Source organism: Physeter macrocephalus, chromosome 2 (genome assembly GCF_002837175.3).
Source record: "Physeter macrocephalus isolate SW-GA chromosome 2, ASM283717v5, whole genome shotgun sequence".
Lineage (NCBI taxonomy): Eukaryota > Metazoa > Chordata > Mammalia > Artiodactyla > Physeteridae > Physeter > Physeter macrocephalus.
The window spans coordinates 56,022,772-56,045,451 of record NC_041215.1 but is presented as its reverse complement, the minus strand read 5'-3'; the positions used below and the strand labels follow the sequence as shown (position 1 = coordinate 56,045,451).

General features: G+C 42.6%; 1 protein-coding gene across 1 annotated transcript in view; it reads right to left on the bottom strand.

Annotated features, from left to right (window-relative positions):
* The window catches only part of KIF5C (kinesin family member 5C), a 177,840-nt gene that overhangs the window by 44,485 nt on the left and 110,675 nt on the right, over positions 1-22,680 (bottom strand). Inside the window, exons 12-15 of the mRNA XM_024122294.3 lie at positions 12,448-12,623; positions 6,160-6,228; positions 4,051-4,257; positions 1,743-1,889 (exon numbers count right to left, since the gene is read on the bottom strand). Of these exons, the coding sequence (XP_023978062.1) occupies positions 1,743-1,889; positions 4,051-4,257; positions 6,160-6,228; positions 12,448-12,623 (599 nt within the window). The remainder of the gene's footprint in view (positions 1-1,742; positions 1,890-4,050; positions 4,258-6,159; positions 6,229-12,447; positions 12,624-22,680) is intronic.

Here is a 22,680-nt window from a genome sequence, read left to right as displayed (position 1 = left end):
TCCATGAAAGAATGATTGGGTTTACAAGAAGTCATATACTCTAAACCTAGATCTGTTATACCACCGAAGGAGGACTTTCAATGTTTCCCAGAAATGTCAATAAACGAAAGGAATTTGGGGAGGCTTCTCTTGTATTTAACAATCTCAACTCAAAACCTGAGTGTTCCCACAGAGCAGACTGATGTAGAATTTGGCCTTTTAAAGGCTGAAGGGCTAAACTCCAAGAATTTGGTTTTAGGGACCTGTGAGGAAGCTGAATACTACAACACTATTCCCTGGCTTGATAAAATCCACACACGTTTAATCAATGGCTACTCCACAGAAGGGGCTGAGTTCATATAAAGCTATGGTAATCAAAACAGTGTGGTACAGCATAAAGATTAGATCACTGAAATAGACTAGAGAGACCAGAAGTAGCCCTACACACTTCTGGAGGTGGCAGACATGCTCATTATCTTATTGTGGGGATGGTTTCATGAGTGTATATATATGTCAAAACTTCTCAAACTGTATACTTTAAATATGTGCAGCTTACTTTACGTCAATTATACCTCAATAAAGCTATTTTGTTTAATGTCACTATCTTATTTTCCAATGTCCTCTCTATATTGTGGCAAATTGTTAATTGTTCTTAGATAACATCGTTTATTCTCTTTTCTATTCCTAACTCATAGACGTTATACCACCATCTTTCTCCCCATCTCCCTTACATCCTTGCTACACCAATGTGCAACACCCAAAGGGTTAATCATGGTTAGTTTAAGCCCATTATAGTAATACTATTTCTCTTTGCTTTCCCAGCTTCCCTTGAAGTTTGGGGTGACCGTGTTACCCAATTCTGGCCTTTATAAAGTATAAGGGGATGTCTATTGGGGATTTCTGGGATTATAGTTCCTTCTTGGATGAAAGCTGGCTGCCTTTGCAGCCCATCCTGCCTTGGATGTGGTTGTGTGGGGATGTGATGATTGGTGCTATAGAAGCTATCTTGCTACCTTGAGATAAAAATCTATAGATGTGAAAAGGCAATAGGCTGAGGAAAGCAGAAAGAAAATAAAGAAAAGGCCTGGATGCCTGACATTGTTGAGATACTGCAACAAACCAAATTTTGCTTCTAAAACTTCAAGAAGCAGAAGAGTGACCTGGGGAATCTTGTTAAAATGAAAATTCTAATTCAGTAGGTCTGAGGTGGGCCTGAGAGTCTATAGCTCAAACAAGCTCCCAGGTGAATGCAGATCACAACCTGAATAACAAGATTCTAGACTTCTCATATTGTGAATAATTAAATGTGGCTTTATTTTTTTAAGCCACTGTTAGAATCCTATTACTTCCAGCTGAAAGCTCTCCTAATTCATACTGATTGGTTGGGGATTTTTCACTCTGTTGCATTCTCACAGAAAAGGAGAAACGTTTCTGAGGGTAGAACTTTTGCTTAACGTATCCAGTACCAAACCTCTGTTGACACTGGTATGCAATTTTGAGGAATAAGCCAACTTACCTAAGGCCAACCAAGATTTGAGGACACTTCCTGTAATTGAAAGGTAAATTTTTTTCTCCTCCTTAACCAATCATTTACTTAGTCATTCAATCAGCCTTTCATTCATTCAAATATTATCAAGCACATAGCAGATGCAAAACACTGTGCTAAGCACTGGATACTTAGGAGAATAAAACACAGACCCTGCTTGCTTAGAATCATGCCATTATATGAGCAGGTAGAGAGGATAAAAGAAAGGCTGGCTTACAGTCTTCACATCATTGGTGCCAATAATTCCTCCTATCTCCCCCAGATCCTTCAGCAGCAAATTCAGGATCTCAGTGGCCCTCTTTTTCTGGTGATTGCTAAGCTCTTGCAGCTGGCTCAGCTCTCTTTGTGTGGTTGTCAATGTAGTCTGCAAAACACATTTTAACAACAAATTAAAAGGGTCACTCATCAATTTCATACACATGGCATTGCAAAGAATAACAACATAATGTAGGATAGAGTTCTTTTATCATTTAATGTGATTTCAACACAAGAGTCCTTTTAAGTCAGACTATAGTATAGCACTGCATTCTCTGATAAGAAAAGGAATTTGTCTTGGCCTGATATGTCATTTGTCTGCATATCAGACAACGATTTCCAGGTCAGTTATTAAATAAGTTATTAAAAATAAGTTATTAAAAATAAATAAAGCCCAAAAGGAATTCTTACGTTTATTATGTGTAATCATATCGTCCTACCTACCAAATGTTCTGTTTCAGTCCACATTCTCCAGGGTCCAAACATACCTGCAAGCATCCCCACCTCCACTTCCAAACAAACCTGCTCCCTGGGACCACTTCCAAATTCCCATCTGGCTTCAAAATAGATGGGTCTGGAAGGCCCAAAGGGACATTAGTGAGTCTCGAAAACAACCTAGAAGAAGTCTTTTATCTTCACGGTGAAGCTGAATTGAACACTTTACCTCATTTCAAAATTGGTCTGGTTCAACTGGAGATGGCTTCTTAATATATAGCAGATGCTCCATTTTACTGCCAAACATGAACAAATCCACCTTTCCCATCCTTCATGTATGTTACCCAAATGTATATATTTTTAATTAACAAACTCTCAACATCAACAGAATAGCCATCTTTTGGTGTCTTGGTACTAACTCAGACAACACAGAAAATAATTTCCCTAAACTATGGAGTTGTAGAGGTTAATGCAAAGACATTTATGTAATTCTTCCATATGCAGCTATTTTACTAGAGGACTTTTAATGATATGACTAAAAATAGCACTCTAAACCAGTCTAGCAGTACTTTGGTTTGACAGAAAATAAAACTTGTATCATGGAAAACATTTCATTGTTTTGGGAAGCAACTAATACCAAGGACTACTTAAAGAATCTTGCAGAAAACAGTAAGCAGAGAAAATCTAAGTCTCCTTCTTTCCTACGTGACTTCTAGTTTGTTTCTCTGGTTCTTGTTTTTATTTCGGCATTGCCACTGCTTATTTCATTTTGTTCTTAAAATCCACAGAAGCAGTAGTTCCCATCTTGGGAAACATTAAAAAGTCTTCCTTTGCACAGCTGAATGTATGGAGTAAGGAGCATTCTTCTATCAGCTCTACAGTCAGCAGATGAGAGCTTTCCTGCACCATCTGCTACTTCCCCTTGCCTGTGAGGACTGGCTGTGTTCCACAAAGCAGGCTGGGCACAATCTCATGACACCAGGCCACCAGGCCAAAGTGCCATGGGCAGCCAGTTACAGCCATTTGGCTTCCCACTACCTACCTTCCAAGTAGAAAAAGACAAAATGGACACATCCCAGCAGCAGCCACCTCACCAAATGTTCACTGGCTCTCTGCCACTAGCTCACTGAGCAAAACCTACAGCATCTTTCACTGGGAGAATCCGAAAATTAGGAAATGTGAAGACTGAAACACTGGCTGAAAACAGGACAACAGACAAACCAGGACAGCTTGGTCCTAGGCGAGGACAAGAAGCTCTGGGGAAGGAATGGACTGCATTCAGGAGGGTATAAACAAGGACAGTGAAATCCAGACCTTCCAAGGATCACCCACTCTCCTCTGTTAATATAATATTTTGAGACTTATTTGCTAAGATTGTAGCATATGCACAGGTCCGTGCTAAGTGCTTTATGTAAACTGTCACTAATTCTCACGCCCTGAAAGGAACATGTTATTATTGCCATTTACAGATAAGGAAATGAATACTCAAGTTTAAATGTCTCGACTAAGGCCTAATAGTTGTAAAGTCGAATTTTTAGCTGGGATTTTTCTGGCTCCAAAGTCTGCACTCTCTTGACTATCTACAAGGCATCCCTGCTGGTGTTACAGATCCCCTAGCTATAAAACAGTTCTGACATGCAGTTCCGGGGGGAATGGACAAGTCACTTACACAAAGTATTTCAATAATTGGAGGATTTCAAAGAATGCATCTATTCCTAACACTGAAAAACCACTCAGCCAACTGCCTTGCTATACAGTGTCTGTCAGCAAACATTAATATAAGTACATGATTGGCTGCTGAGGAAGTCCTGCCCCCTACACACAAATGCTCCAACCGTTTTCTGGGCCAGCTCATCTGTCAGCTGCTCATTGGCCCTGGTCTTGTCCTCCACTTCCTGTGACTTCTGGTCGTAATTGACAGCCAGCTCCTCCAGGGCCTGGAGAACTTCTTTCACCTCATCTTTGGCTGCCTCATTTTCAATCTGGAGACGTGTCAGCTCCTCCTGAATCTTCTCATAGTCTCTTCTTGTAGAAGCTAAAAGCTGGGGAAATTAGATGGCAATGGAACTGGTGAATCTAATGTTCAAAAGTTTATGCTCTGTGCTCTGTCCAAAATAAAGTAATTTTTAAAAAAAAACAGATAAAAGAAAATAAGTTGAAAAGCTCAGGATAACTAGAAATGCTACTATATATCCAGGTGCTAAATGAAAAAACAGCATGTTGCTTAGAAAATCTGTTTCTCTTTCTTTCTTTCTTAACTTTTCTTTCTTTCTTTCTTATTTAAAGCTACATAGGCTTAACTCCAAGAATTGACTATACATCAAAAATCACCACACTTTGTAGCTGGCTGGCTATTCCACAAGTTGAACAGAGGACGAGGAGGAATAATTTCCAAGGACTATAATAATACTTACATGGCTTTTTACTATTATCATTATTTCACATTGTAAACAGGTCGATTTCAGAGTCAACCAAAACAGTATAAAAGGGCAGTCACTAATTTTTCTTAATATTCATCATGGATTATAGAAGAATATACCCCAAACATTAACACTAGTTAAAAGTGAATGACTGAGCTTATGGATACTTTCATTATTTTTGTGCTTACTGTATTTTCTGATTTTCCTGTAATGAACAGATATTGCCTTGATAGTAGAGAAAAAAAATATTAAGAGTTTTAACTGTAACAAAAAGGAAAGGTTGGGCTTCCCTGGTGGCGCAGTGGTTGAAAGTCCGCCTGCCGATGCAGGGGACACGGGTTCGTGCCCCGGTCCGGGAAGATCCCACATGCCGCGGAGCGGCTGGGCCCGTGAGCCATGGCCCCTGAGCCTGCGCGTCTGGAGCCTGCGCTCCGCAACGGGAGAGGCCACAACAGTGAGAGGCCCGCGTACCACAAAAAAAAAAAAAAAAGGAAAGGTTATCACAGGCAGTTGTACCAAGTTGGAGATGAAAAGCAACAGAATGGGAGGAAGAGGGCGGGAAACACAAAGCAAATGGAAGACTCAACTCTAGTTAAAAGGGGAATCAGTTAAATATGGTTCCTGCCAAGGGAAGTGTTTGGGCAGAGGACATAATCATTGTGCTGGAGAGATGAAGGACAACAAAGAGGAAGAGAAAAAGATCGTTAGAGAGAGAGTTACATCTACAAGAGGGCTGGGACTGGGGCCATGAACTTAAGCCACTTGCTATAATTGCATCATATGATCCAACTCACAGCATTTTAGCAACAAAGCAGAAAGCACACTAAAGCACAAAAGAGAAAACATACTTAGATGTCCTCAGTAAGAGAATTACGAATCATCTGTGTTTGACAGATTGGCTATCTGTTCTTTGCTTAGGTTCCTATTTGTAAAGTACTTGGCCAAACACAATACAATAGAGACATTTACTGGAGAATTGAATGCCATCCAGGAAGAGACTGAAAAAAATTTCCCTCCTCGTTACTGTATCACATATATACTAACGCAGCACTTGGAGCCCTGTCTTCTTTGCTTTCCTCTCCTCTACCTTCTACTTTTGTTTTGGGGCTATTTTGTTTTCCTACAAGACAGCACAAGAACATGGTGTATATCAAAGACCTGAGCTGTCTGATTTGCAAAGCCGAAGAAAGGCGAAAGTGGCAGAAACCAGGAGTGCTGGGCCCTGAGAGTGTGGAAGCAGGATCATCCTTGCCCGACCTCCAAGCTCCTCTACTTCTGCCCTTCATAGACTGTGTAGCAGCCAGCTACGCACTCTCAAAACCCTAGAGTTCTAGGAAGTCACATTTATTTTCTAAATTCCCCTAAAATCAGCTTTCAGCAGGCACTGAAAGGAAATCTTCCAAGAAATTTTCACACGATGCAGTGATCTTAAAAAACTCTTTGCGAATTAAATTTCTGGAACAAACATCAACAACAGAGTCATAAAAGAACTTTGTAAAAAAATTTTTTTATTGCATTCTTTACCTCATCCTGATCCAACATCTGTTGCTTTAGCTTTTCAGCCAGCTGGCTCTGCTGGTTAATTTCATCATCCTGAAACAAAATATCGTATTTAATTTTTTGTGGTTAGTTATGTCATTTTTGCTATCCTGGTTTCTCAACGGATGACCGTCGGATACCAGGATGCCAGCTATAAGCTGGCTGATGAGATGAAGGAAATGGTGTGGTGCTTCCCCGCAGAAGAGAGATTGGTTAAAATACCACTTTGCCCACCTTGCTCAGCCAATGAAACATCTGGATATTCTGGGAAATACAATATCCTACACATTCAACTCAATTCCTGCTCATCCAGAAATCGGCAATGAAGGGCTTGGGAACCGAAAGGAACTTTGGGGCTATCCCTCCAGCTTCAAGATGTTAACAGTGAATTCCTAGCTCAAAAAATAAAGGAGTGAATTTCTAACCACCTGCACTGTAATACATACATGTCCCAAATCTTGTTAAACACATCTGTGACCGGGAACACTGCCCTTTGATAGGTAGAAGAGACCAGTATTTCCATTTCAAACCTCTTACTTGGAGAAACTGGAAAACATTTACTAGAGAATTCATCTTTGGCATTACAGAGCTCCCTTTGATTAGGAGCTAATTTTCTTACCAGTCTGAAAAAACCTCAAGGAAGCTGGTGTGCAGAAACGTGACTGCTTCCTTTCTGGCCTGTCATTGAAGTGGGAAAGGATCTCCCCAAAGGCCACTCTTCTCTGCCGCCTCTCGCGGCCCCGTGCAGGCATCTCTGCCTCTCCCCTCCCTAGACGCAGTCCACCCAGTGCAGAAAGCAGCAGGCAGATGGCGCCTAACCGCACAAGACTCGGTCTTGGTTACGAAGATTTTCATGAGTTCAAACGAAATTGTGAAGCACAGCCTGTGAAGAAAGACAGCTTGGCTTCACGCGTGCCTCTCCCTTGGGAACAGGAGGAAATCCTCTGTGGTGACGCTTCTGGGGTCTAAACCCCAAGCAGAGTCGGATCCAGTTCAGTGTTACTGTGTCCGTCCTTTTGCCAGGAGCTGCCCAGGTGTTTCCATGTGCAGCCCATAAGAAACCTGCACTGTGCTTTCTGCCTTTTCCAGGGCAGGAGGGAAGAGGGTAAACTCAAGGGTCTAGGCGGCAGAACCTCAGTTTCCCATGGGATATTTTCCTGCCTGTTTGGTCGTGTCTGTGCATCCATTTAAATCAGATTAAATGTAAAAATCTATTAAATCACAACTTGATGCTTTCCATGGAGCAAGAAAATTCTAACACCAATATTATGAGATCTGCATCTCCTTTTCCTTTGTGTAGAACATCTTTGGGGCTTATTTCTCTGCTCAGGGAGATCCTGTTTCTACTGAACTTTTTACACTAACTCACCTATTTTATGTGTAAGAAAATTCAAATACCAGAATATTTTCCGAAAAGTGCTCGGAAACCTATCATCCACGGACTAGATCTTAACAGCTGGCATCAAGCCTGTGTAAACATGTTCTAAGAGAGGCACTTGAATGTACAGATATAGACTGCACAGCACATCTTACGCTGAAGTTTTGAAAATTGTTTTACAATTTAAAATTCTTTAATGCTTCTAAAAAATACTTCAAGTCAGATTTCTGGCAGGAGAGTTAGGGAAGTTATATCAGAGTGAAACCTCCCCCCAAAAATGGTACTTCCACAGTGAGAAGACTATATGTTGGGCATATTTTCTCTTCTAGTTTATAAACTTAGAATGTCATTTACCAGGAACAATTTTGTGCTTATGTTCCTCCGCACATAAATATTAAACATCTTAACATAAAAGACTCAAGAAGTTTAACATGGGGGAGCTACCATCTCTTCCCCTGGGACATATGAGCAACAGCTACAAGTGATATAAATCACAAGAGAAGCAAAACAGTAGTGCAAGTGCTTTGTTCTTATACTGTGTTCATTCCAAAGCCTGAGACACAGGCTTGCTCCTGACAGGTGAAGGGCTGCAATGCAGTGATTTTTGAGGTACCGTGAGAAACCAAGGGCCCTTAGCCCATCCGGGAAGGATGAAGAACAAGGATTACATTATAAGGACATGAATCACTTATATCAGAGACATTTCCAAAACTACACTTACCCTTTCTTAAGGCAACTTCTCTAAGAAATTAGCATAGACTACTGTGATTTTTTCTTTAATTTTCAAAACTTTCAGAGTAAGATGTGCTGTGCAGTCTATATCTATACATTCAAGTGCATCTCTTAGAACATGTTTACACAGGCTCACTCTGATGCCAACTGTTAAGATCTGTCTATGGATAATGGTTTTCCAGGCACCTTTCAAAAAATATTCTGGTATTTGAAATAAAATAAGTGAGCCATCAACAGGTCACTGGTCACCTTTAATTATAAAGACGTTTTTGTTGCAATGGTAATCAGTGAAATGAGGTTCACCTTCTACTTCTACTTACACTTAACTCCTCTCTTACAACTCCAACAGTACAGAAGCTCTGGAGAGGTGATGGGGAATAAGAGAGACAGTGCCAGTGCTGAGCTGCCTATCTTACAACTCTGCTTTCAGCCCACCTCTGCACCACCACCCCTCTGATACCATATATAATGTGGCTTCTCCCTTAAGCAAACAAAGGGAGAAGACAGAAAAGAAAGAAACCAATATTTATTGAGCATCTGCTATGTCTTAGAAACTTTTACTCCCCAATGAAACCTTTTAAAGTAACAGATGTGAACTCCATGTTGCAGATGAGAAAAACATCTTCAGCAGGTGGGTCATCAGCCCAGGTCTCAGCATTGTTAACTCACAGGTCTGACTCTAAAGTACATGCTTTTTGGAAACAACCTAAATGTCCATCGACAGATGAATGGATAAAGAAGATGTGGTACGTATATATACAGTGGAATACTACTCAGCCATAAAAAGAATGAAATAATGCCATTTGCAGCAATGTGGATGCAACTAGAGATTATCATACTAAGTGAAGTAAGTCAGAAAGAGAAAGACAAATACCATACGATATCACTTGCATGTGGAATCTAAAATACGGAACAGATAAACCTATCTACAAAACAGAAATAGACTCACAGACATAGAGAACAGACTTGTGGTTGCCAAGGCGGGGGTGGGGGAAGGACTGGAAGTCTGGGATTAGCAGATGTAAACTATTATATATAGGATGGATAAACAACAAGGTCCTACTGTATAGGTCCCTATACTGAATATAGGGAACTATATTCAATATCCTGTGATAAACCATAATGGAAAAGGATATTAAAAAAAAGAATGTCTATACGTGTATAACTGAGTCACTTTGCTGTACAGCAGAGATTGAACAAATAATTCAACTCAAAGCACACTGTTTTCATACCCAGTACCTGATAATGTAATTACATAAAACAGAATATGGTAAGGGCTGTTACATGCATGTAAGCAATACTGTAGAATGAGATAGTAACTCTAAGCAGGAGACTGGAAGAGGCTTCATGGAGGAGTTGACCCTGGAATTTAGTTAAAGGACAGAAGGTTGCTTTAAGAAAGTGAGAGGAAATCTTTCTATGCCCAGGGAACAACATGTGCATAGGCATAGAGTTGTGAACAGTTGCGGCATTTCCAAGAAAGATTAATGCATTAGAATACTAGGATGTCTTGAGAGAAGTGGTGAATAAGCATTTTTAGGCATCATTATATGATTGAACAAAGGAAGTAATGAAATGTGAGGACTTTTTATATTGTACACCAGGTATTCCTCTTGTGTCTACCTGTTTCTATTCCTAAGTTCTTTAAGAACACTGATGGTATTTTGTACTTGCCCATTTATGGTGACAAGTGCAGTGCCATACATGGCAAGGGCTCTGTATATCCTTACTGATTAATTACACTCATCATTCACTCAACAAATATTTTTGACTCCAGCATGTGTAAGATTCTATACTTTGTGCTATGAGAAGTGAAAAAAGTTGCGATACAAAGCCAGCCTTCAAGAAGCTATTGAGCCCAAAGCACAAATTAGTCTGGGATAAACCATAATGGGAAAGAATATTTAAAAAGAATGTCTATATGTATAAAACTGAGTCACTTTGCTGTACAGCAGAGATTGGCACTACACTGTAAATCAGTTATACTTCCGTAGGAAAAAAAAATTAAGTATTAAAAAATAATAATAAAGTGCATGCTTTTCCATCACACAGAGCTGCCCTGGAAGAGCACCTGTCCTTAGAGCCCTGGAGGGGCAGCACGGAGGGACAGAGGGGGCAGCAGGGGGTAGACTGCATAGTCTTTCTCCCACCACATTCTAGACAAATTCATTAGGGCTGAAAAGTTCCTCATTTCAAGGGCTAAGGCCAAAATGGGATGAGCACTGGACTGGGGAGTCAAAGATATGTAATCTCACTGCAGCTCTGCCACCTAGAGGTGATGTAAGTCATCTAACCACCCTGGGCTAGCCTCTCATCTAGACTTAGACACTTTCAGCGCTGCCACTAATAATCTATGAAGGTGCCCTGTCCCGACTCATGCATTCTCAAAAGTATCACACCACCTACCTCATCAGAAGCATGAAATAGCTCCTAGAACCTTTAAGAGAGGGACAAATTAGAATGACAGCTGACAAGTCATAATCAGGCCATCCTTGGGTATAGATAGGAAGGTCAAACCACTAGCTTTGGTGCCCCCCTCCCCAGGCTGAGGCTCTGGGCCTCAGTTCTCTCCCAGATCTCTCAGCCTCACCCCGTGATGGACCACACATGCTAACCTCAAAATGTGTGCTTAACAGGGTTTTCAAAAGACACGCTAAAGGAAAATGATATAACAGAAAATGTCCTAGGTTGGTCATTAGGAGGCAGAGGCTCTAGGGTCAGCTCTGCCAGCTACCAGCTGAGAACTGCCAAGGCCTGGCATTTCCTACACTTCAGGAGCTGGATTCAAGACTCTAAAGTCTCCCTCAGAGCAAAGAGAAATCCTCGTGCTGCCAAGGTAAAAGATCCTAATTCCAATCACTGCGGGCTTCTATTCACAGAGAACAGAGAGCAGAGTCAGGTTATCACCCCGCATCCAGGATTCTTTGGGGATACTAAAAATGAACCATCAATTCTAAATGCTATTAAACAATAGCATTTCTTTGGAGAAATCCACATACACTATTCACTAACTTACTGATCTCCCTTTTCTCTCATTTTGTTTGAGGTTTTACATAAAACACCTGGGTAGAAATGGAAGGGTAACTATGTCTAGTGCCTAAAGAGTAATTAACCCAGCTCTCACGGTATGACTATCTTATTAAATGTTACCCAAAGGGTAGGGTGACCCCAGTTTAACACTGCAGTTATAATGCAAACCCCCAGAGTCATGAGCACAAAGAGAGCCAGCTTCCTCGTGGCAACCAGTCACATTTCCCTTGTGAAGGTGATACCAGACTCTGAGCTTTACTCAGAAGAGACAGGCCTGTAAGATTAATGACAACGTTAACATAACAAAGCTGTTTCATCCAAGCCAGAGGTGTCCCCAAGCACTCTGAGCTGAACCACAGCAGAAAAGATTAAATCAGACTAAAAATATCAGCAACCTTGATGAAATGAACTGAAAGGATTTAGATATTCCAAGGGCAATATGCCAAGATCACGTGAAACATCCATTTAATTTCCTTTGCCTCTGGGATTCCTAACCCGACCTTCTCTGGGAATGAATGATACAGTGTTCTCCAAGATCTCTTTTCCTTTATTCCAATTTGTGCACTGACATGGTTCTTTGAGTCCCAAAAGTTTGCCATGAAATTAGACATCCCAGCATGTCCAAACTACTTCGTTCAAGAGGATGCCCCTGAAAACAGCCTTACTGATGCTGCTACTACTGGCTCCTCATTCCAGGGTCTCAGAGCTACATAATTAAAGTACACACCTGAGTTTTGGGAGCTACTACCTTTGCCCCTATAGCTGGGACACTGCTGGAATTTCCAAGAGGTGATGGACAGGCCCAGAGAAGAAAACAAGGGACAATTAAAGAAAGATCACGCAGCCTCCACTCTCATGCAGTGATAAGGCCCCATCCGATTTCTAGATGTGAAGACGCTGTCTACCCAGGTCAACACTCCACTCTTCCAATCAAGTTTCCATTCCACATGAATCCAGTTCCCCGAGTCTGCCCAATGAAGAGCTAGGGTAAATACTAGGAAGACAGGCACAAACATCAGTCTGCAGCCCTACATCAGTTCTGGGGGGCTTGAGCTGCTTCTGGCCAGTAAATCTAGGACCTGCTACTTTTAGTTTTTGTACCAGCGTGAGGTCTATAATCTCTGACTACAGACCTTATCATCCAGTTGTCGGTAGAGACTGGAGATCTCCTCATCATACTTCTCCTTCTCCTCTGCAGAGATGCCAGCAACCACAGGAACAATGTTGTCTATGATGGGGGTGTTATCACAGGGCTCCAGGGGCTTCTGGTCCTTAGCACTGATCTGTTCATCCTCAGGCACAGCTTCTCCTGCAAAGCACAGCCGAGAGGAGTTAGGGATTGAAGAAATTCAGCATGCAGCCCTCCAGGAAGAGTTCCAAAAATAGTCACCCCCGTGAAAAAGACACAGAGGACACAATAAGGAGCTGTGGCATAGAGTTATAGCTTGTGTTCTTTCTATTTGACAAGAAAGGTCATAGTGAATTGACCAAAATGGGTCTAAGGAAGAAGGAGACTATGTAACACTCCCTCCCCCCCGTGATGCATCACTGAAGGAAACTGGTTCCATCAACCACACAAGCTCTCCAACTTTGCAGCGATACCCAGAAATTTTGCATTCAGTTTTCTTTGTTGAGGAATATGCTAGGGCTTTACTAGAAACATATTCTCTCTAGCGATTGATTCAAAGGGAAACAGACCTCTGAGGCATCCTAATTACAATTAATTAGGTTACTGTTTCATTCATAGAAACAGCCAAATCAAGGAACAAATTCGCCATTGTTAATAGAACAGCGTGGGGCCCAAATCCTCAGACTCTGAGAATCTCTGACTCTGAAACAGGAAGTCAGGGTAGACCCGGACCCGGGAACTCTGACTGACATCGCACAAACACACATCCCACTATACCACTCTGTCCCCCAGGACGTCAGAATTAATTGTCTCAACTGGAGAGTTCAAATAGAATAATTTCTTGTGATATCAGGTAATCCCAGGAAAGAAAAAGCAGCCCATCTAGAGTATCATGCAGACACTCTGCATACGGCTTCTTGGTCTGCAGAGGAGCATTTATGGGGTCTTCGAAGGAAGTAGTACCAAATGTGACCATGCAAACTGAGGGAAAAGGTGAAGTTCTCAAGCTGGTCAACGGCTATCCCCAACAAGAAAACCACCTTGCAAAGACAGACTGCATAAAAAGTAGTCTAGGAAAACCATGTGGCTCAACTGTGTCTTTTAAATATCTTCTTGGAAAGCAAACCAAAACCAAACATACTTTTCCATCACAATGTTTACCATCAGTTTCACACTCAGTTTGCTACAATCAGTGAGTGTCTGCAACGTTCCAAGCCTCACCCAGTTCTCAGCCCGTAAAATGCATTCTGTGGAAATTCCCCAGGAAAACTGTCCTGAGCCAGAGGGAATTTCTCACAGGAAAAAAAAAAAAAAAAAAAAAAAAAAGATACCCCAAAACAAAGGAGAGAAGAACTGAACTAATCCATGGCTTCACGAACAGTATATATCAAGTCTCAAGAAACCCACCTGAACACTGATTGTGTACATTTATCTCAATATAAACAAAGCACTTTGTGATGGGTTAGCTTTGCTGCTTAAGACTCCATTATCTCACTTAATAATCACAAAACGGTACCATGGGCCTCCACGTCAAATAAAATTAACACTCAATGATTTCACCTTGGTATCACAGTTCCATTTGAAGCAGCAACTTGAAGCAAAGCCTGGAATAAATGATTACTTTGCTGAATACAAAACTGAGCCAACCTTTTCTTCTTCTGAAGCTCAACTACACTGTACTGTACCTAAGCCTTTTTCTAAAATTATTGACCTGAAACAAAACCAGAATATCTAAGTAGCCTTTGAATTGAATCTGAACCAAATCATTATTTCATTCAGTTCCAATTCCTGGTTTGAAGCATCCATCAACAACCTTAGTGTGCAGACCGGATTTCATCCAATTAAAGGATCTATATTATCTACAGCCTGCTATGTCCATGGGCTATAAAAGCAGTACCGTGTTCTAGTTCCTAAGGATTTGTGTGTGTGTGTGTGTGTGTGTGCTTCAAAACATTATATATATATATATAATTATAAAAATACATATGTAAATATCTTTTTTTAACCATAGAGTATATACTAAAACTTGAAAGCCCTCCTTCTCCTCTACCTCCCAACTCTGTTCCTTCTCTAGAGAATTTCACCACTAACACTTTGGTAAATGTCCTTCCCCCACTTGGATCATGACTGTATCCCTAATTTTTCAATCCTAGCTTCTGAAATTTGTGAACAGGGCAATCCAGTGCAGTATGAATTGATCTTCCAGCTAAAGCATAATGAAGATGAAATTCTTAACTGCACTGGACCAGAAACCAGCCAGAATATAGTCATATTGTCCACAGGCCAATTCAGCCCAAGTCCAGAGGTAAGATACAAAAACATCTGAAAAGGACATATTCCCTGCATTCTTTGCTTCCAAACGGCCACAGAGGCAGTGATATCGTGAGGTTGGGGTGAGTTAAGGAGTTGCCCAGTGCATATTTCCATTTGTCTGGGTGGGCAGGAGTCAGGGCTAAATCCCACAACTTAGCAGTGGGTGACCTGCTCTAACCAAAAGTCACAGGCTTGACTACCCCTAAAGCTGCCCTCTTCTTCCACTGAGAAGTTATAGCATTACGAAGTTCCAGAGTTGTCCCAGTTTAGAGAGGTTCAACAAGCTAGCCAACACTCCTCTGAGGCATCTGAAAGTGACCAACAGACACTGCATAAACATGGTCAGTGCCAAAGCTGGACACTAAGCCACCCTGCACCTTCTACAGATCTAGCTACTATCAAGCCATTTCCTGCTTAACCTCTTGCTTTTTGTAAAGGCGAGGAAATAACGATGCCTTTAACACAGCACTGTTCTAAAGATTAATTAAACTAGTATATGTAAAAAACACTGAAGTCCATCTCTTATCCCCTCCTCTTCCTGACGAGTTGTCAACTTTTTAGGTTTTGCAGATAAAGTATCATTTTTACTTATCCTGAGATTAGTGTTTCTGGGGTCTTCACAATACCTTTGGTAGTTAGAGCTCATTTCCCCCCCAAAATACAATACAGCCATACGAGTGCCTTTAGGGTTTATTTATTTCTTTTTATTTTTAACATCTTTACTGGAGTATAATTGCTTTACAATGTTGTGTTAGTTTCTGCTGCATAACAAAGTGAATCAGCTATACGTATACATATATCCCCATATCTCCTCCCTCTTACGTCTCCCTCCGACTCTCCTTAGCCCACCCCTCTAGGTGGTCACAAAGCACGGAGCTGATCTCCCTGTGCTATACGCTGCTTCCCACTAGCTTGGGTTTATTTTTATTATTGTGAAAACAATATTTGAAACCTATAGCAGGTTTTCTGGTTTCCCTTGAACAATTCTCTGAATCGAAGCATCAACATGTCCCCCACAAAACTACATCTAAACAGCGAGCCCATCCCAGTTTTTATTCTAAAGGTCAGGCAGTCAGGATTATTTTTTGCAGCAGCCCTTCAGGCAGAGAAGAACAAAGCAGCAACATGCAGGAACAAAAGCAGGGGGTGTCTGGGGGAGAGCACAGCTCCTGCCCAGAGAGGAACCAAGAACAGGTTTTTCCAAACACTGCTGCCCTTCAAAGGACCGAGGAAATGACTTCCAGGAGCGTCCCTGGTAACTACACTGTCCAGCTCACAGACACGTCTGGGGATTGTAAATTCCCAGCACTATGCAGGACCTGACACTAGGCAATCTGTCTCCATGGCAATCTCACAGCATTAATGGAGAATATTCCCTGCAATGCAGCGGATGGGGTCTCCAGAGAAGCCCCCATGAGGTGATTACAGAATAACCGATTGTAACACAGAAGACAGCTGCAAACAAACCCTGGAGAAATAATGCCCTAAAACTGGAGGTAGGAGAACAAGAAAAGGATCACAAATGAAGATTAGCATCTATTTTTATTTTTATTCTCCTTTGCATGAAAAGCAAATTTCTCTTAGTTTATCCCTTGAGGATTTATACCTGCTGTCTATAAGGAAAGAGCTTATAATATTGTAAAGCAGCTGATATTTTAGAATGAAAACTCTGCCTCCCACCCCCCCCAAGAAACATTTCCCTTTTTTATATAAGCATTCTGGCATTTCCTAATTTCCTATTGTCAGATGTAATTACCTTTAAGGACTAAAACGATTTGTGTGTACACAGGAGCATTCAGTTGGAGCATACCTGTAAGGTTGCAGAGCACTTTAATTATAAAATGAAAACCCCCCAGAGGGCATAAATAACATTTCCACAAAAAGTAGAAATCCATCAATTGCAATAAATAAGAATGACAGACTAATCAAAAATTCTTGTTAGTGCTATTAGTTAAAAAATGCTAAAACAGGCTTTTTGGGGTTTTGTTTTTTCAAAAAAAAAAAAGAAAGAAAGAAAGAAGGAAAACCATTAGGCTGCCAGTAATTCATTAAAATTTCACACATGAAGTAGCAACAAGCTAGTTATCCTTTTCATAAGTTGAGTCCCTAAAGCCTCTGGAGAACACAGTAAGGTAATTGGCTTCTCTCTGCAACTCCAGGGCAAAGATTGGCTGGTCACTCACAGCTTCCGCCAGAAACCAGATCAGATCTGGCAAAGGAGGCACTCTCTTTTAATACCAATTAAACAGGCCCAGTGGCAGACCTAATGGCAGGTAATTTCTATATCAAAGAAATGAAAAGGAAATCTTTAAGTTGCCAGAGGGTAAGAGAAGCTGGATACAAGATGTCATTATATAAATGGGAGGTTTAAAAAAAATCATTCCTTTATGGGATTATTTTGCACTCAAATAGCATCTTTTACCCTATTTCCTCAAAATATTGTAAGAAGCTTAAGACATTCTCTAATCCTTTCTACAGTAATTTTCTAATAAACTGGTCACCCAGGACTCTGCATCCTCTTTACATTCTTCTTAAACAGGCCACACGATTCTCCTAGCGATCAGTATTTCTATTAGTGTTTCATTGTGCTCTCAAAAGAAGGAAGAGGGCCTAACAAATTAGACCTCTCAAATGAAATGCTAACTTCTGAAGTTCTACAATAATCATGAGTCTGAGAGGGGGGCCAGCATCTTCTACATATTTAATGCCAAAAAAGCAAATTGTGTCCCAACTACGGAGGCTGCACAGTTCCACAGAGCCCCCATCAGCCTCGAGGTTACAGATTTAGCTACTTAGAGAACCAAGCCTGCTGGCCTGGTGGGTTTTAAGTCTGGTGAACAAATCTGCTCTAGAGATTGCAGATTTTTCCACACCTTCTCAGATTGTGATGAAATAATTTCTTTGCATGACTTCAGCAGATGGGGTAAATCTATATCCACTCTGTTAGAAAATACTATATTATGCAAGAGATGCTGCAGATATGCAGTTTCACCAGGTCATTTCCCTGCACTTCTGACACCTGGATATTCAGGGCCTCTTTTTCTGACTGAAGCCCTTGTAAAAAGTTATCATTTTTTTTAAAGAACAAAATTCAAAGAAGTACCAGAGAAAAGGGCATGTGTAAAGACTGACCTGGCAGAGACTGGGAACTATGGCTTCAACCCGTCTCTAAGCATCAGGCCCCTAGGCCTTCAGCCCTCCTTCCCCGTCCTCTTGTCTAGAGTCTTTTTTGATGGATTGAGGAGGAGGGGGCAGCGGTGAACTGGAAGCTGAACTACCTAAATCTATCCCCACTTACAGGATGGTTCGAATCCTTTCTGTACATACGACCAACAAGCAACAGAGCTGGAAAAAAAGAAAGATCCTATTTGTGACAGCTGCCCACTCCCTCTATCTGTCCTTAAGCAAGTAGGCTGAACAAATTTCCATGAGGCTAAAGTTGCCGACAGAGCCTCCAGATTTGCAGAAAGACTGCCCGTCGATTTTAGCCCACAAGATGTCACTAGGAGATTGTGGTGGACATGTGTTGTTTTTCAGACACTCAACAGCCATTCTCACAACAGCACCTTGACTGCCTTGTGAGGAATTACCCCCTTCAGTGCATGTAGTCTTGGTCAGACAACACATCAGGGTGTCCTTTGTCCTTCCCCAGACAAAGCACACCACCCAGTGCAGTATCCTCCGTCTCTCCAGGGCCTCTGGCTCTCCAAGGCACGAGACAAGGATGGAAACACATTTAGAGGGGATCCACTCCAGGTGTGGCCCCTTATAAGCACAGTTCCTCAGCTGTTCTTTCAGTTCTGTGAGTCACTCATAGCCTTTCTTTTTTTAATTGAAGAATAGCTGATTTACAAAGTTGTGTTAGTTTCAGGCATACACCAAAGTGATTCAGTTATACATACACGTCTATTCTTTTTCAGATTCTTTTCCGTTATAGGTTATTACAAGATACTGAATGTAGTTCCCTGCTTTCTCTTTTTGTTTAAGCTGGCAGGACCTTCACTGGCCCAGTGGGGAATGGAGCCAGGAGAGTGGGGGGTTCTCCCCACTCCTGCTTTGTAAAAACAAGGTGTGACCCCCCCCCTCCTTAAGCTCCCACGCACATGCCCTGGGCCACGCTGCCTGAATGGCAGTGGCAGAAATGAATGAAGGCTTGGTGTGGTATGTGTGCATTACTATGAGTCCCAGGACACGTTCTGAGAATCAATGTTCTACTATACCCAGTGGAGAAAACCGCCAGGCTCGCATCGGAAATAGCCCATTAAGCTATAAGAATATAGGTGGGGATGGGGTGAGGACCAGCCTATAGGCACGTAACAGGATAGTATTTCATGGCTTTTGAATGACTTTGGGCAGGGAATGCTCTCTCCTGTGGCCAACTGTATCAGACGTACCGCTCTTCACTTATTTACAGTATCTGCCTGGGCCCAACTGGCCTCTGAGACATCATATTATTTTGCCTTTCCTAGTCCTTTGTATTCCTACCTCATTCTGTATAACAGCAAACAGGCAAAAGCACAGGCATGCACACTTATGCATGCTTTTTCCTGCCACACTCCTCCTCTCCTGCTCTCCTACCGCTGGAGTGGAGCAGCCAAATTTTTAAATTATAAACACTGTGCAAGGAAAGGAATCTCTTTCCCTAGGGAGGGTGCACACAGCTGACAACGCTCCTTTATCACGTTCTGACTGCAACCTGGGAATATTCATGCGGAGCCGTCACCGCAGGGAACTCAGCGGCTGCCCTCCCACAAGTTTAGAACCAATGTGCGTACCAAATTTCAAAAGAAAGTTGGAAATATCCTGCCACTTGGGTTTTAGTGGAGGGCACTGCCTCTTCTCTCCACGCCACCTTTCAAAATCCCTGCTCTCTAGCTGACCCATCCCAGCCGTGCCCTCGTGACCATGAGGAATCAGGGTGCACGGGACACCCCACGGAAGGAATTCCAGCCCCTTCTTTTCACACTCACCTCCGTGGCCTAAACACAAACCACCAGGGCTGCACGCAGGCTGCACCCACAAGGGAAAGAGAATGAATTCAGGAGTCAAGTGCCCTGTGGAGTCACCTTGGACGAGTCTCCTATCCTGCCTCAAGGGCTGCTGGAGGATTAAACGCCTAGTCTCGGAACAGGACAGAAAGCCTCCGGGTTTGGTTGGATGTGCAGTTCATCCTTAAAATAGTTCTTCACTGATACCTGGTCAAAGGACCACTCCACCATGCCTCCACCTGCCTCCTTTCCTGCCTGACATTTTTATACCACTACAGTAGGTTCTCTGCATTTGAAAACTTTTGCTTCCAGAAAAAAAAAGTGTTAGCTTGCCGGACAGGAGAGCTCCATCGATCTCCCTACTCTTAATCACTCAGTGATTACATGGTAATGGTGGGGGTAAGTGGAGGGGTTTCTCAAGACCCTCCCCCTCTTCTCTTCCCTTTCCTCTCTTCAGGAGTCTATAGAGGACCTCACCCCTACCTATGCCTTCAATTACCTCCAAAAGATCCATGGCAGCCCCCCTGAGCTCCAGACCTAACTTCTTATTTGGCATTTTCACCTGGATGTTGCATGGGCACCTCAAACTCCCCTCCTCACCTCCCTTGCCTCCCTTCTGGTTCTCCTCCTGTGTTTCTTGTCTCAGTGAGCAGTTCTGCCCTCCATCCAACTCAGCAAGCTAGGAAACTTGACACTCTTTCTCCCTACAGCCTACTCCTCACCAAGCCCTGCTGATTTCACCTCCTAAATACGTTCCGGTCCATCCATCTCTCTCCCTTTCCACTGCCCTGTCTCTCAATTCAACGACTATAATCTCATCCCTGGAAAACCACCCCAGGTCCTAGCCCTCTTCCCACGCCCTCCACTCCATCCTCCAACACAACCAATGGATCTTCAAAAATGCAAATCTCATCATACGATCTGAAGCTGAATAACCTTGAATGGCTTCTCACTACTTCCAAGATAATGACCAAAATCCTGAACAAGGACTACATAGCCCTGTACGGGCCTGCCTGTCCCTCTCTCACCCATCTCAGCCGGTCTCGCCCAGCCCCAGATCTCCACACTGGCCTTCGCTCCCGCCCCTCAGGGTCATTGTAAACCTGGCTCCTCCCACCCTACCCGCACTTCCACCCTCACCTATTTTGCTCAGCTAACTGCTCTGTTTCTCTCAGATCTTATTCCCTAGGTCACTTATTGGGGGAAATCTTTGCTGACTTGAGTCAAGCTCAGGGCCCTCTGCTGTAATAACTCTTAGCACCTTATACTTTCCCTTCTGGATGAACAGCACAGACTAGCATCACATGGTTATTCATCGCGGTTGGAGCCTATCTCCCCCACCAGCCTGTAAGCTCCGTGAGGGCAGAGACCATGCCTGACTGCTCACCTTTTAATCTCCGGCACTGCATTAAACACATGCTTACTTAACAGACATTTATGAAAGTCTGTCACGTGTCAGAAACCATACATTAGTTCTCCTGAATTATGTAAGTTAAGGGCTTAGGTAGGATCTCACGCTGTAGGGCATGGAAAACAGTAAATTTCTGAGTGGATCTGCAAGGTGGGACAAAGAATTAAAATGATGCCAAGTGAACAATCCAAGAGCAGGGGAGAGCGCCCAAAAGAGATGCAAGGCATGAGCGTGGGTTAGGCAAACAGGGCAGTGCGCAGACCCCAGAGGACAGCTGACTGAGGGATGGAGAACTGGAGGGTTGGAGCTTGGCAAAGGACAGGAAAGAAAAGAAAAAAACAAGGTTAGTTGCCCACACCACGGTGTTTCTAAGGCCAGTTCCCCCTCCCCTTGTCAAAAGGCTTTACTGAATGTTCCAGTGGCCCAGCAGAGAAGTGACCCAAGAGAATCCCAGAAATAGAACAAAATTTCATACAGCCTCTCCCTGCCTTGCCAAGCACTCCTCCCCACTCTCCTACTCCTGCCAAATTTCAAGGAGTCATCCACAAGCCGCAGGTGCTGAATTATTCAGTAATTCTAGCAGCTTTCAAAACACTTGTGCAGCTAGAAAATCTCCCCAAAAGAAAAGAATTGTGTTATTTAGGCTACTAGGTCAGTTCTTGAACCTCTCCTGAATCCTGGTTGGCCACATAATTGTTTTTTCAATTGAACGGTAGCTCATGGACACCCCACCCTTCCTAGCAAAAACAGTGGCAAACATATAATCACAAGACGATCTGCTGTGAACTCTGCAGTTATAAGCAGGCAGGTTACCTGCCAAACCTGCACAGCCGCCCCGAGGCTCCTGCACTTACCCAAGACTGAGATCTGATGCAGCACCTGAAATAAGTACCAAACGCGGCAGCAGAGAATCTGAAGAACAACCTCCAACGATCCACTATTCCCCTACACACACACACCAAGCTGCCTTGTTTCGGTGAAAAAAAAAAGGGGGGGACTTCTACCTTCTAACCTCCGTCACCAAGCGAAAACCAGTAAAATAATCCGTCCGAGCCTGGATCTGGAAACCCTTCTTCAGCACCTCGCCCACTCCCACCCACCACTGCATGTCAGCCCTCTGAGATGTTTTCTTCGAGCAGAACAAACCAGAAAGAATGTTTCAGGGAATAAGAAAAATGAGTCACGAAACAAGCCTTTAAGGCTCCATTTTAGGACAGAGTTTCTTCAGGAATCCTCTATTTCTGGCTCTGAAGAAGCAGAGCATGAAGATGAATTGGGCAAATAAAAATGCAAATATTTGCCAGCGGTGACTTTTAACCCCAAATCGATTATAAGACTCACAAAGGAGAGAATGATATTTTTCATTTAATCAAAAGCAATCAGAGCCCCCAAAGTCTTGGGCACTGCCCTCTAAACCTCAAATATGGCTACCAGGGAGTGAATTACAGTAATAGATAGAAGCGCATCTCACTGCAAATATATTAAGGGAACCTTGTAAACAGTCACTTGCCCACACTAAGAATGT